Genomic DNA, 14838 nt, shown 5'->3' on the forward strand with positions numbered 1-14838 from the left:
ATGAATTTCTTAAATCACAGGGTGTTGACTCTCATTTAAAACTTGACGATTGAGGACTAGCCACTTAGAAGAATTTTCAGCTCAGAAGACCAGACATTAATGTCATAATGTAAAATTTTACTTTCACATTTGTTTTATGTATCTTAAAAATGTAACACATGCAAAAAGACCAATATTACATGTGGGAGCTTAGCTTTTCTTGTAGCTACATTACGTACATTAATTTAAACCATTAACTTTTCCTATTTGTGTGTTCATGCTACTTAACCGTGATACTGCTATTGGCTGACTACATCACATGTGGTATGCTCTGAATACCTGCTGTCATTCACTGGTGAGCTATGATTGGCTTAAAAAAAGCACAATTCAATCTTGATTTCAATGCTTCAGAAACTAACGTGCTGTGTTTGGTGAAATTAGAATTTACACTTGCATAATACAAATATGAAAATATGCAGCATAAAATTTGCTTCGCATCAGATATTTCCAAAACCTTTTTTGCGAGTTTTGTTGTTGTCTGAAATGCCACGAAGCTCTGCCTGCTGTATAAGACCTTTTTCATTCAAAGGATTGATATTTTACAGTTCTGAGTGAAAGTATACTGTCACTTATCATGGAAAAAGTGTATTTTTCACCTTGGAAGAAGTGTATTTGAACATAGGAAAAAGTGCTTCTTTAACAGGGAAATCCGGGAAAAATCCAAGAATTTTTTTTTGTTTTGTTTTTTTTTGTTTTTTGTTTTCTTGTCTGCTTATAAACCTTAAAGAACTTGAACATCATAAAGCTGTTGTCTCATCTCCTGAAGCAAGCTGGCCCAAAACAGTTGTAACCTAGTCCTTGGTATACAAGGCCTTGATAGAGTTGACATCTGAGCTGGTCCCCACACATTGTGTTTAGGACAGATCTGAGGATGTTGCTCGACACAGGAGTACTTCAATCTCATGAAGACAGTCCAGAGGCACATTCCATGTATAGACAAACTTTGTACTTTTGTAAAATTGCGCCATCAGACTGTAAGTTGGGTTTTAACACATGACACAGTATTTCTGTGACATACCGTTGTGCTGTCAGAGTTCCCTCAGTCATTACCAGCCATGACTTACATCATACCCATTGGCTCCTTGCTCCCTGACAGCAGGAGTAACACCATTGTGCCTTTCTAAAATATCAGAGGACTGAGACCTTTTCTCAGGTTGCCACCATACTCACCAATGAGAGCCATGCGGGGTAGTGCAGAAATGTAATTCATTGCTTCATACAATGTGACACTGTTCATCATCAGACCATGCTTCCTGGTCACAGCACTCCTCCAAATGCAGCTGTTTGTGTTACGGTGTTACTGGCAGTCTACACATAGAGCAGTAATTCCATAGTTGAATTGCTGCTAGTCTCTGACAAGTGGTGCTAGATGACACAGAATGATGTAGGGAGTCCATTATTTGTTCTTTGATGGCAGATGCTGATGTGAAGCAGCTATGAGTGCTGCTTGTGCAATACAGTGATTCTTCCTTGTGGTGGTTAGACTTTATCGACTGGAACCTTGCAAGTATACCTGCCTCTCATTACCATGCAGTCCAGCATCAGGTAATTATTGCATCTGAATGCAGCACAAATTTTGATATTGCACAGTTCAATAAGCTAACCAAATGGAGGCTCACAAAGGCACCTCATACTCATCACTCAGCATCTTGCAATGTTCTTGCCTGTTATATACCCTACCAGGCCAGTTAACAATCAACACTATTGTACTCCAATGGCTGTTCTTCTTGTCACAGAAAAATAAAAATTAATCATTTACATACCTGCTGGAAGCATGTACTTTTTTCACTTTTCTTCCATTGACTCAAAGTATATGACTCACTCCATTGTTGTGAAACATTACTTCACTAACTCAGACATTAACTGCTCACAAATTGAAGATTTGTTCTCCATGTACACTTTGAACGTATTCCACACATGTATTCAAAACTGTAAAAGCTGGTGACTTTAGATACGTGTGGTGAATTCGTACTGATACAGGGTTTAAACAATAATAGTTTACAATGTACCAGAGCAGTATAGGAGAAGTAATGATAAAACAATTTGAGCTAGGACATTTGTGCTCACTCAGACCTGGCAAAACCTCAATTTATCTCACAAAAACCTCCTAAGCCACAGGGCATGCACACAACATGTGTCTGGAGTATCCTCTGATTTTTGTCTATGTACAGGTCAGATGGCTATTCCATTAACATAGTTAATTTAAAATTCCTGTGAGCATAATGAAAGGAAAAAGGGTTTTGTAAACGTTATGCAAAAACATATTATATTTATAATTAGATGTAAGCTTAACTTGTACTAGCACAACTGTTTCATAGTAAAGCAACCAGAAAACAAAACAATTTTATCATTAATTGTGTGCCATTATTTCATAATATTTTGTGCTAAGAGTTATATGAACATCAGTTTTGCATCTTTAAAGTGCAAGAGCAATGGGTTTTAATATTAAAGGCCGGTTTTAGACAAAATCTCCTGTGGCAGCATATGCGCTGTAGCTGAGTGTGTGTAGGCCAATTTGAGGCTGTTTCTTGTCTTGATAGACCACAAGTGTCTTATTTCAGTGTGTTTGTCTGACTTCCCATACACTATTATGATACAATGTAAACAGTTACTCTTTACGTCCTGTATATTATTGCGTGTTACTTTTAGACCATGGAAATGACCAAAAGTATAATCACTATATGCCGTGTGATTTGTCTTTATGCTGCATCTGTACATGGTATATCATTCTACATCCATCCACATCCACATCCCTACTCTGCAAGCCACCTGATGGTGTGTGGCGGAGGGTACCTACAGTACCTCTATCGGTTCTCCCTTCTATTCCAGTCTCGTATTGATCGTGGAGTGGAGGATTGTTGGTATGCCTCTGTGTGGGCTCTAATCTCTCTGATTTTATCCTCATGGTCTCTTCACGAGATATATGTAGGAGATTCCAGATAATGCATTGCATAGGAGGGAACCAACCACCAGAGCTTCTCCAGCATATAGCATCTACAAAGGCCTAAAAGTGCAGTTAATGCTGAGGTACATGTTGTTGTGCCACATGTAGATAAATGTTACAACTGCTCCTACCAGTAGTTCTGATTTTGATAGACTGGAAGAATGTTAAAAATAAACCAAAGAGACAAATTGTGAATGTAGAAAGTGTGTGTTGTAGAGCAACCCATAACACAGTTTAATATGAAAAAGATAGTGACTTTGAATGCTATCTCCAAAAATCCTACAGCCTAGTCATATTATACAGTTACGGTTTAACTGGCAGTAAATTAAGACAAAAGCAAGAGTGTGCCAAAGGCAGCAAAAGAGAACTGTTACTTTGTCAGTGTAACATCTTGGTGAAGAGCGTTGGTCTTCTCCAAGATAAAGATTGATGTTCATGAAGGAAGAACCAAGGCCCAAAAATTGCAACAACTACCTATCTTTTCTCCAGAAATTGAAGACTAGGAGACTTCAGTGGTCACGTCATATAACTCGCATGCCTGACCATATTTTTAACTAACTGACAGATTTTCCAACTGATCGTTTAAGTAAGTTTTTAAAATGACTGGATAGAACACAGATAACACTGTTCCTGGAGGTCAGAACATAAATTTAAAGGTCTATAAATTCCATGACGTACAATACAAAAGTGAAAGAACTGTCTTAATTCTCAGCAAAGACCGATGTGTGTTGTAGCATTGGGATGACATCATGTCAGTACATGGTAGTAAATGATGCATCAGAAAATTGGCTTAATTACATTTTCCTTTGAACAGAAGATTTTAATCATTTAAAATTATGATGATATTCATAAGAACAAAGGTGTGTAAATGTCAACTGATTTTATCAAGGAGGACAAAAAACTAAATTTGGAACCAGAAGGTGCTGAGAATTCTGCATGCATTCATTTTATATACATACTGCATGTGGAGTAAAGGTATGTCATCTGCTAATTGAGGAAGGTGAATGATGCATTACAGTTAATTAAACATCGATTACCTGGTTGAAATTTTCCAGTAATGTTGTGTTATTGCACTTTTCTTGTCTTTAGTTATTTGCAGGCCGTCAGGAGTAGAATCTGAGCAGTTGTAGCTATATGTATAACAATACTTGCTGTGACTCTTGATATCAATTCTTTTGTGTACTACATGTTTGTCATGGGTGCCTAAAATTCACATTTATTACAAGTGTAAATTCTTTTAGTGTATATAAGTTGACATGGACCCTGCCCTAAAAAGAATACATCCTGCTCTCTTGTATTTCCAGACAGGGACTAGGCGTGCTGCCTTAGGGAAACATTGAATATACAGGATGTTACAAAAAGGTACGGACAAACTTTCATGAAACATTCCTCACACACAAATAAAGAAAAGATGTTATGTGGACATGTGTCCGGAAACGCTTTATTTCCATGTTAGAGCTCATTTTGGTTTCGTCAGTATGTACTGTACTTCCTCGATTCACTGCCAGTTGGCCCAATTGAAGGAAGGTAATGTTGACTTCAGTGCTTGTGTTGACATGCGACTCATTGATCTACAGTACTAGCATCAAAGCACATCAGTACGTAGCGTCAACAGGTTAGTGTTCATCACAAACGTGGTTTTGCAGTCAGTGCAATGTTTACAAATGCGGAGTTGGCAGACGCTCATTTGATGTATGGATTAGCATGGGGCAATAGCCGTGGCACGGTACGTTTGTAGCGAGACAGATTTCCTGAACGAAGGTGTCCCGACAGGAAGACGTTTGAAGCAATTGATTGGTGTCTTAAGGAGCACGTAACATTCCAGCCTATGACTCGCGTCTGGGTAAGACCTAGAACGACGGGACACCTGCAGTGGACGAGGCAATTCTTCGTGCAGTTGACGATACCCCACGTCACTGTATGGAGAGTGCTACGGGAGAACCAAATGTTTCTGTACCATGTACAGTGTGTGCAGGCACTATCAGCAGCTGATTGGCCTCCACAGGTACACTTCTGCGAATGGTTCATACAACAATGTGTAAATCCTCATTTCAGTGCAAATGTTCTCTTTACAGATGAGGCTTTATTCCGACTTGATCAAATTGTAAATTTTCACAATCAACATGTGTGGGCTGACAAGAATCCGCACGCAATTGTGCAATCACGTCATCAACACAGATTTTCTGTGAAAGTTTGGGCAGGCATTGTTGGTGATGTCTTGATTGGGCCCCATGTTCTTCCACCTATGCTCAATGGAGCACATTACCATGATTTCATACGGGATACTCTACCTGTGCTGCTAGAACATATGCCTTTACAAGTACGACACAACATGTGGTTCATGCATGATGGAGATCCTGCACATTTCAGTTGAACTGTTCGTACGCTTCTCAACAACAGATTCGGTGACTGATGGATTGGTAGAGGCGGACCAATTCCATGGCCTCCACGCTCTCCTGATCTCAACCGTCTTGATTTTTATTTATGGGGGCATTTGAAACCTCTTGTCTACGCAACCCCGGAACCAAATGTAGAGACTCTTCGTACTCGTATTGTGGACGGCTGTGATACAATACGCCACTCTCCAGGGCTGCAGCAGTGCATCAGGGATTCCATGCGACGGAGGGTTGGTTCATGTATCCTCACTAACGGAGGACATTTTGAACATTTCCTGTATCAAAGTGTTTGAAGTCATGCTGGTAGGTTCTGTTGCTGTGTGTTTCCATTCCATGATTAACGTGATTTGAAGAGAAGTAATAAAATGAGCTCTAACATGGAAAATAAGCGTTTCCGGGCACATGTCCACATAACATATTTTCTTTCTTTGTGTGTGAGGAATGTTTCCTGAAAGTTTGGCCATACCTTTTTGTAACACCCTGTATTTTGTTTTTAATTATGTAGTTCAGGATCAACTTACACAAATATTATAACCAGCATTGACTTACGATCAAGCAAGTTGACCATACTTTCCCCAGGCCTTGAATTGAATTGACTTAGTTGCTTAAACATAGTCCTACACTTTCATTTGTACTGCACATTTAGGTGCTTCTTGACATATTTCTTGTTATCTAATAATATCCAAATGTGAAAGATGCAATAAAGCCTAAGGACTGACTAGGAGTTTGTAGCACAGCATTTAGTCCCTTAGACAGAAGGGCACACAATACTGTCTTATTATATTAATTTTCACTTGTTATTCATCATGGTCTGCTAGTATGTTAACAATGAGTTTTTTCAGACTGAGCTGTGTCTACGAAAATCTTACGAATTTGGGTGCACACATATTGGAAAATTTAATATTTGAATCAATTTGTAACAGAAGAATTATGTTTCCAATTCATTATTTTCCCAGTTTAACATCACTATCAGAAGACATGATGAAGTCAGAAGAGCTGGCGTGGGTAGTGCTGCAGAGCAGTGCAGAAACGTGCCATGGAGGTCACATGTAGCATGTAGTATGGGTAGATCCACTGCCAGGGGTGTTTACCTGTGGGCATCTGTAAGCTGAATAGGCCAGTGCTTACACTGAGTTCAACTGTTGTTCACATTGCCTTGCACATCATGCTGAGTGTTGTTTAGTGATCAGCTGACAGCCTCCCATGCCAGCTGCATGCTGAGTTATCCTCATGCACATCTCTACGGTGTTTCAGACTTTCCATTTCCTGTAGACTGATTTATGGCAAGTTTTCATTTCCTCACACATGGTATATTCCCCAGTCATTGTTGAGCCCATTTGAGACTGTTAAATGTTCACACCTATAGTGTAATGTAGTAGTGTTGCCACTCCGGTGCAAATACTAAAATGGTGACGAGGAATGTTCTTATGTATTTGATGCCCCTATTTTTTGTTTCCCTTTTCCCCAGGGCTAATTTTGGGCCACCATGGACCCAGAATGTGTGCAATACTGGCAGGAATACAAAAGAAGCAGCAGAGAATGACGACATCACTAATGAACCAGACTGTAGAGTTGCTTCAAGAGCTTGCCCCACCAGCAGCAAACTACACCAATGGTACAGGTTTTTTTCTGTACCCACAAAGCCCATGGCACTGTTTGTTGGTTTTGGTCTTCACCACAAGTTCCCTGGGCAGTAATATGTGGCCTTTATTGCCGATTTTCAAGGTCTATTGTTTAAGTGTAGTTTTGTGTGTCCCAGATGTGCTGTCTCTTATACAGATTTGCTGATTCGAGTTGTGATTGTCTACTTAGTGCATGATTCTGAAATTCAGACTAGGGCATTAACTTTGCCCAAAGTTTCTTTAGACAACATTGTCCAGATAATGGACTCATTTTGGATGACGATGGTGGCGAGGATGTCATTTCTGATAATTGGTTGGAGTGCAGTTAGGTGAGTATGGTAAATGACCCCTGGTGCCCTGCAGGTGTCCTGGCCTGCAGTTAGTAGTGGCATCAAATGTCTCATGTGGACTTGTGGGGCTTGTGCACAGAACCAGGCTGCATCAGCTACTGTGCCACTTTCTTTCTTGTCCAAACCAGAGCACCCTTGGGACAGGGGGCACGTCACTTGTTTGTGTCTGGTTTTGGACAGTAATGTGATTGTTGATGATCATTGCATTGTCCAATTTCCTTCACATAGCCAAGCTGTCCTACACAATTTAGATTGCCACTCTTCAGGCATTATTGATTATTTTTGCCATTGAGAGTTTCCACAGGACCCTAGTATCCAATAATAGTAGGAAATTTGTGTTGCAGGAATTTGAGGTCTTTTGTGTCTGCAGTGGGATTCAGTATCTCACTACCACACCATTTCACCTGACATCTAACTCAGACATGGAGTGCTCTGTGCGTACATTTAAGTTCCACATGAAGCAGTCAGTGTATTTCTCTTTCCACAACAATGCATTGTCAAGCTTTCTGGCTACATACTGGGTGACATCAGTCAACAGACGCAATCTGGCAGAATGTTTGCATGGGCACACGCCATGGGGCTTCTGTAATTGTTGCACCCTGAGTATCATGCTGTGTTTTTTTCTTAGGGCTGCTGTTTGGCTCCAGTTCTTCAGCCAGTGGCAGGGGTGGCTGCTGGGTATTGTGTTGGGGCACAAAATTTGGCAGTTGTTTGTGATGGATGCCAGTTGGGACAGCAGACCTGTCATGCAGTCAGTTGTGCCTGCACCCTGTCGTGACTTCACCACCAGTCTTCTGGTCTTCTAGGTGACAAGATTGGTCATGAGATTGATTGATGTGTGGACTCCTACTGGCAGCAGTGTGCTTTCCCATTGTCCCCCCTCCACACCATCTGCTGTTCTCCCATTGCCTACAGCCTTGGGCCTAGTGAAGTATGCACCTGCATCTTCTAATGTGGAGCCCATGGATTTTGATCCAGTCCTACTCCTCCTCCTCCCCCCCTCCTCCTCCTTCCCCCCCCCCCACTCTGCTTTCACCTGTGCCTCCACTTCACTTATCTTTCCTCCACTGCTGCTGGTGGACCCCTGTTGGCTCCTCAACTCCATACCTTTCTGCTGTAATCAGTGTTGTTTGCATTGCCTGTTTTATGAGCTATGTCCAATGCTGGGTTCTCTCGTTCTGCACTAGACATAGTGGTCAAAGCCTGGCTATTGTCAATCTTACTTGCCTTTCTTGGGAGGAGGGTTTAGTATTCCCACTAGTGGATGTTGTGATAGAGGCAGATGCCCTTGCCTGGGTAACACTTCGTACTAGTGTGGAAGCCACCATGGAGGACACATGCAGTGGAGGGTGTGGGCGGATTCATAGATGGAGATATTAATTTGTGGACAGCTGTAAGCCAAGTGGGGCAGTACTTACACTGAGTTCATCTACCATGGACCTTGCCTTTCACATTATGTTGAATGTTGTTCCTTAGTGCTAAGCCGACAGCCGCCCATGCCAGATGCATGCTTGTCACTGTAATGATTTATTTCTGTTTTCTGTAGATTGACTTGCGTGATGATTTTTTTTTTACTCTCACGGGGTTCTTTTCCCCGGTAATTATGAAGCCATTGTTTGCCCATGTAGTGCCCACACCAATAGTGTATTGTAGCAGTGTTGTAACACCAGTGAAGCTACTAAGCACAATTTGAATGTTTGAAGAAACCTGCTTTGAAATTTTGTGATAGGTTGGTCAACAGTGAATTTAGATTCCTCATTAAGAATTGAAATATCCCAGTTGGGATCCATGGATTTTCAACATTTGTAAAGGAAATACTTTTACATGGGTTTGTGTTATAATCTGTACGAAAAATTGCTTGTTTCAATACTTCACCTCCTGTTTAGCAATACCTGTTTTCATAATGTATGAATAAAGAAATGATTCTAGCTCACAGCTAAGTACAATAAATTGTTATTGTGCCAATAGCATAACCAACTAAAATTTGTCTATGGAATATAATTGAAAAGAATGATGACATTAGCAGGACTTTTTGAGTGGCTGATATTAAGTTACATGATGTGTGTATCTTGTTTGTAGATGTTACTTACTGCTAAACACTTTGCAAAACTATCACAATATGTTCTTGTGGGACCATAATTATATGGGTAGCTTTGTCTCTACAATAATTTGAAATTTGTCTTCAATCATTCGTTAGTGTTAAAACATGTTGATTTCCCATGTATAATGATGACAATACACAACATTTTAAATGAAACCAACAGCGAGATTGCATGTTTTTTTCTTTGACTAAGGATATAGTACCAAAAACTAGGGTTCTAAACACAACAGTGTATTTTAATTTTTGTATTAATGCTCTTCAATTTGTGCAGGGTTTGGAATTTGATGACTGTCTTCATGAATGTGACCCATTGGATATAACAGATGAGGAGGTAAGCCATACTTCCTTAATGTAAAGATGTTATCTTACTTTTATTCTGACTTCAAGCTGCCATATAGTTATTTACTTAGTAAATAAAATTACATTTGAGTGGAAAAATGTGGATGATGTATTGGCTACTATCTAAGATGGTTTGAAAACATGGAAATTTGAAATAGTATTTTTGTTGCATCTGCAGACTCAGCTGATAGAGAACCAAAAAATCAAAGTGTGCTGTGAAATGACATTTATTTATGACTGTAAATAAATAACTATATAAACATTCTTTGAATATGAATCAGAATTTTAATTTATGTTTGCCTTTCCATTGAGTTTATCAAGGTAATTCGAGATGTTGGCTGAGAATGTATATTCATGTGACAGGATTCAGAAGTGGCTGTTTTTAAGCATGATAATGAGATCCAAAGTAATATGTTTACTGAATTGGGAGACTATTTGTGGGGCTGCCTCAGATGTACACATGCATCCACGTGTTTGATAATGTTTTAAAATGTGTGATAATGCTATAACTTCTAAGAACTCTGTTTTGATAAATGATGAGGTCAGCTTCTGTTTTTTTGTTGCCCTCCCCATACGTTACAGCTGAGGGGGACTTGTATATTTTTACAGCCCTGCTATATATTAATTAGAAGGAACATTAAAAGTATTGTGTTATGTATGACATGCTATGAAAATAAAGCTCTTGGACATGTACAGTGCAGAGTACTGACTTTGATCTAAAAACAAAGATCTTAATTCAAACTCTTAAGTAGTAGACAGATAAGAAAATAGGAGTAATTAATACATCAGGTAGTAATGTAATTGAAAGGGGGAAGAGAAATAGGGAGCAAAAAACCACTCTGAGTGCACTGTAGAAAAAAAAAAGTATTTAAAAATATAGGAAAATTGATCCTGCTTCCACAAGGGGAAACCTTGACTGAATGAAACATGCTTTTCAGATACATTTTTGTTGTTTCCTGTGCTGGTTATTTTTATTTCATTACAGAAAAATTGAAGAGACACTGCACTCAATGCAGTTACATTTTTGCTACTTTTTAAATGGGAGTAACAGTTCAACAGCAGAAAATTGTTATTGAAAGATGATACTGACATGCTGTTGTTCACGGAACTTCCACTTGATTTCAGACACTTTATACTCACAATAGTTCAGTTAGGTGTAATAATTGTTAATCCAAATATAAACTAAGGAGTTACTTCAGATATATTTGCCTCCTGGTACAATCATCAGTGATGATTGAGGCAAGGATGTCTCCAAACACAGTATCAGTACATCTCACTGATGGTGATGGAGTATTTGGTTTCATTACTGCAAGTTCCAGCCAGGAGAAAACTCCCTCTTCCACTGCATTGATGATCAGGAGCAGTAGTCATTGAGTGCCAACACTTTAAGGTAAAGCTCACTTGTTCTCTGTGTTGTGTGTGCTATGAGGGTGTAATTATGGGCTTGTCAAGTAAAGAAAACATCCTGTAATTCTGATCACACATTTTGTATGTGTTACAAATATTTTTTGATATTGGTAATGATAATTGCTGACAGTTTTGCTGATATTCTGTGTATTCTTAAATTTGCTAACAGCAGATATTTCTATACAGAAATCTCTATGTGGAACATCTTAGGTTTTGCAACGGACTTAAAAAAACTAAAGCATCTAGGAACCGGTTCTCAGCCTTGCAGTATCCTTAACTTCTTTGCATTTTATGTGATGTAGTGCCAGAAATATCCTATCACATATTTTTCATGGTGGAACCTGAAATTCTGTTATTAAATTTGACTTGTTTTGCCATAGATGTTAATGTTTTCCTTGATAAGCAGCCTATTAGTTCTTACAATCTCAATAATTTTAGTGAATTTTTGTTCTCAATTTAATTTCTTCAAGAACAACATCATGGCAGCTGCGAATGATTCCAAGGTAGCAGGATTTAGCAGAATGCACGTTATCACTTCAAATGAAATTTTGTGCACGTGCATCAGTACACTTAACCAGCATGAAAAATGTACAGAAAATTGAACTCCCATAGGGAACTAAAGTATTATTATTATTATTATTATTATTATTATTATTGGTGGTGTTAAGAGAGAGAGAGAGAGAGAGAGAGAGAGAGAGAGAGAGAGAGAGAGAGAGAGAGAGAGAGAGAGAGAGCATGCCAATTACAGCTATTACATAGTAAGTGACTGTTACTTATCTTAAAATTGCATCTTGGGTTTTTTGTGAAGATTAATGGTCACCATCTATTTTTCTCACAAAGTCAGTTCACACTTTTATAAACAGCCAAGAGCAGCAGCATGTTGACCCAATATGAAACATCAACTCTATGTCTTGCTGAACTGCAAATGCTGGATGGTGAATTCGCTGTTATGAGAGACTAATGTTCTTACCAAAATTTTCAAGGGTCGTAAGATGAAGGGGCGAGAAGTGGTAGTTGAATTTATGAATTGCTGGAGTGAAATTAATAGTGGATGCCCTTAACAAATGCCATAAGAACATTTCTACTCACTGTTGGGAACAGATAAAGGGTGTTGCACAAACTTTTCAAAACACCGTATTTGATTGCTGTAGAAGATATAACAGCAGCTCAGCAAGAGCAATAACATTAGAAGGCAGTCATATTGCTCTTCCGCTTTATCCTTGCATCTTGTTTTCAATTTAGTTATCTAATACCATAAAGACTTTTTTTTTATTCATGAGCAGAATATTTGACTGTTGAAGCAGCTTATGTAAAAACTTTTCTGAACAAATACACTACTGGCCATTAAAATTGCTACACCAAGAAGAAATGCAGATGATAAATGGGTATTCATTGGACAAATATATTATACTAGAACTGTCATGTGATTATATTTTCACGCAATTTCGGTGCATGGGTCCTGAGAAATCAGTACCCAGAACAACCACCTCTGGCCATAATAACGGCCTTGATATGCCTGGGAATTGAGTCAAACAGAGCTTGGATGGCATGTACAGGTACAGCTGCCCATGCAGCTTCAACATGATACCACAGTTCATCAAGAGTAGTGACTGGCATATTGTGATGAGCCAGTTGCTCAGCCACCATTGATCAAACGTTTTCAATTGGTGAGAGATTGGGAGAATGTGCTGGCCAGGGCAGCAGTCTAACATTCTTTGTATCCAGAAAGACCCATACAGGACCTGCAACATGCGGTCGTGCATTATCTTGCTGAAATATAGGGTTTCGCAGGGATCGAATGAAGGGTAGAGCCACGGGTCATACCACATCTGAAATGTAACATCCACTGTTCAAAGTGGCGTCAGTGCGAACAAGAGGTGACCGAGACATGTAACCAGTGGCACCCCATACCATCATGCTGGGTGATACACCAGTATGGCGATGATGAATACACTCTTCCAATGTGTGTTCACCGTGATGTTACCAAACACGAATGCGACTATCATGATGCTGTAAACCTGGATTCATTTGAAAAAATGATGTTTTGCCTTTCATGCACCCAGGTTCTTCGTTGAGTACACCGTCGCAGGCACTCCTGTCTGTGATGCAGCGTCAAGGGTAACCGCAGTCATGGTCCCTGAGCTGATAGTCCATGCTGCTGCAAACATCATCGAACTGTTCGTGCAGATGGTTTTTGTCTTGCAATTGTGCCCATCTGTTGACTCAGGGATCGAGACGTGGCTGCATGATCCATTACAGCCATGCGGATAAGATGCCTGTCATCTAGACTGCTAGTGATACGAGGCCATTGGGATCCACCACAGCATTCCGTATTACCCTCCTGAACCCACCGGTTCCATATTCTGCTAACAGTCTCTGGATCTCGACCAACGAGAGCAGCAATGTCACGATATGATAAATCGCATTCACGATAGGCTACAATCCAACCATTATCAAAGTTGGAAATGTGATGGTAGGCATTTCTCCTCCTTACACGAGGCATCACAACAATGTTTCACCAGGCAACGCCGGTTAACTGCTGTTTGTGTATGCGAAATCGGTTGGAAACTTTCCTCATGTCTGCATGTTGTAGGTGTCGCCACCCACGCCAGCCTTGTGTGAATGCTCTGAAAAGCTAATCATTTGCATATCACAACATTTTCTTCCTGTTGGTTTAATTTCGTGTCTGTAGCACATGATCTTCGTGCTGCAACAATTTTAATGGCCAGTAGTGTATTTATCATATTATTTATGCCAGTGCAGGGTGTTAGTTTGTCCCTATCCATGGTGTCCCTTCCAAACCTCCAAAATTTTAGAAGCTCAAGAAGAACTTCAGTAGATATGATAATGAAATGGTGTCATATGTTGGAGCAACTCAAAGAAGCTTTTTATAATCATCAATACACCTCTACATGTTAACAATTGTTAGCATGAAGAATATGAACTTTGTTTTCAATTTCTTGCCACGTTCTTCGTAACATGTCATGTGTCACTGTTACAATCACATCAGTATCACATCTTAACATACGAATATCATCCTTTTTGGTCACATACATGCGGTCCTTCTCTAATCTAAGCAGGATAATTTTAAGGGAATGTTGGTGGCCAGGCAATGGGTTATCTGCATTCAGTCCAGCAACTGGGGAATTTCATATCCCTGAACTTCCAAACAACTAATGACCAACGTTACAGAGCTCCATCTTGTTGAAAGCTGATTTTGGTTTGCAAGTTTTGTGTATAAACTGCTCAAACATATCCAGATATGCTGACCCATTCACTATGTTTTCTGCCAAGCAGAACAATTCAGAAAACATGTTGTCAGACATCATCAGATCCTCAGTGTAGGGCTGTTGCAAACATGTTCAATAGTAGTGTGCAGAAGTTGCAAGCCCCATATCTGAACATCATGTTGATTAACCATTCCTGCTACATGGAAGATTTCCTTATCTGAGAATAAACATATTTCTAGAAATCTGCCATTCATGTCAATATGCTTCAGCCTATCCATAGGAAATTATTGTCAGCATGGTTTGTGGCTTGGTTACAGAATTTGCACTTTATAGTAATACATATGGTGATGTATGTGTACTGCATGATGCAGTGTTGATCAGGGAACATCAAAATGCCTGTCGAATTTCTC

General features: G+C 39.6%; 2 protein-coding genes across 9 annotated transcripts in view; both read left to right on the forward strand.

The window, feature by feature from the left end:
• Window positions 1-14838, forward strand: part of LOC126108500 (zinc finger protein 93-like) — a 501709-nt gene that overhangs the window by 89666 nt on the left and 397205 nt on the right. The window lies entirely within an intron of this gene.
• LOC126108499 (zinc finger protein 436-like) overlaps window positions 1-14838 on the forward strand; it is a 501483-nt gene that overhangs the window by 89309 nt on the left and 397336 nt on the right. For all 4 annotated transcript variants that reach the window (XR_007523539.1, XM_049913755.1, XM_049913754.1 and 1 more), the window contains exon 6: window positions 9724-9783. Coding sequence is in view for 3 of the 4 variants with exons in the window: in XM_049913755.1 (XP_049769712.1) it covers window positions 9724-9783 (60 nt within the window). In the remaining variant the exon portion in view is untranslated. The remainder of the gene's footprint in view (window positions 1-9723; window positions 9784-14838) is intronic.

Source organism: Schistocerca cancellata, chromosome 11, assembly GCF_023864275.1.
Source record: "Schistocerca cancellata isolate TAMUIC-IGC-003103 chromosome 11, iqSchCanc2.1, whole genome shotgun sequence".
Lineage (NCBI taxonomy): Eukaryota > Metazoa > Arthropoda > Insecta > Orthoptera > Acrididae > Schistocerca > Schistocerca cancellata.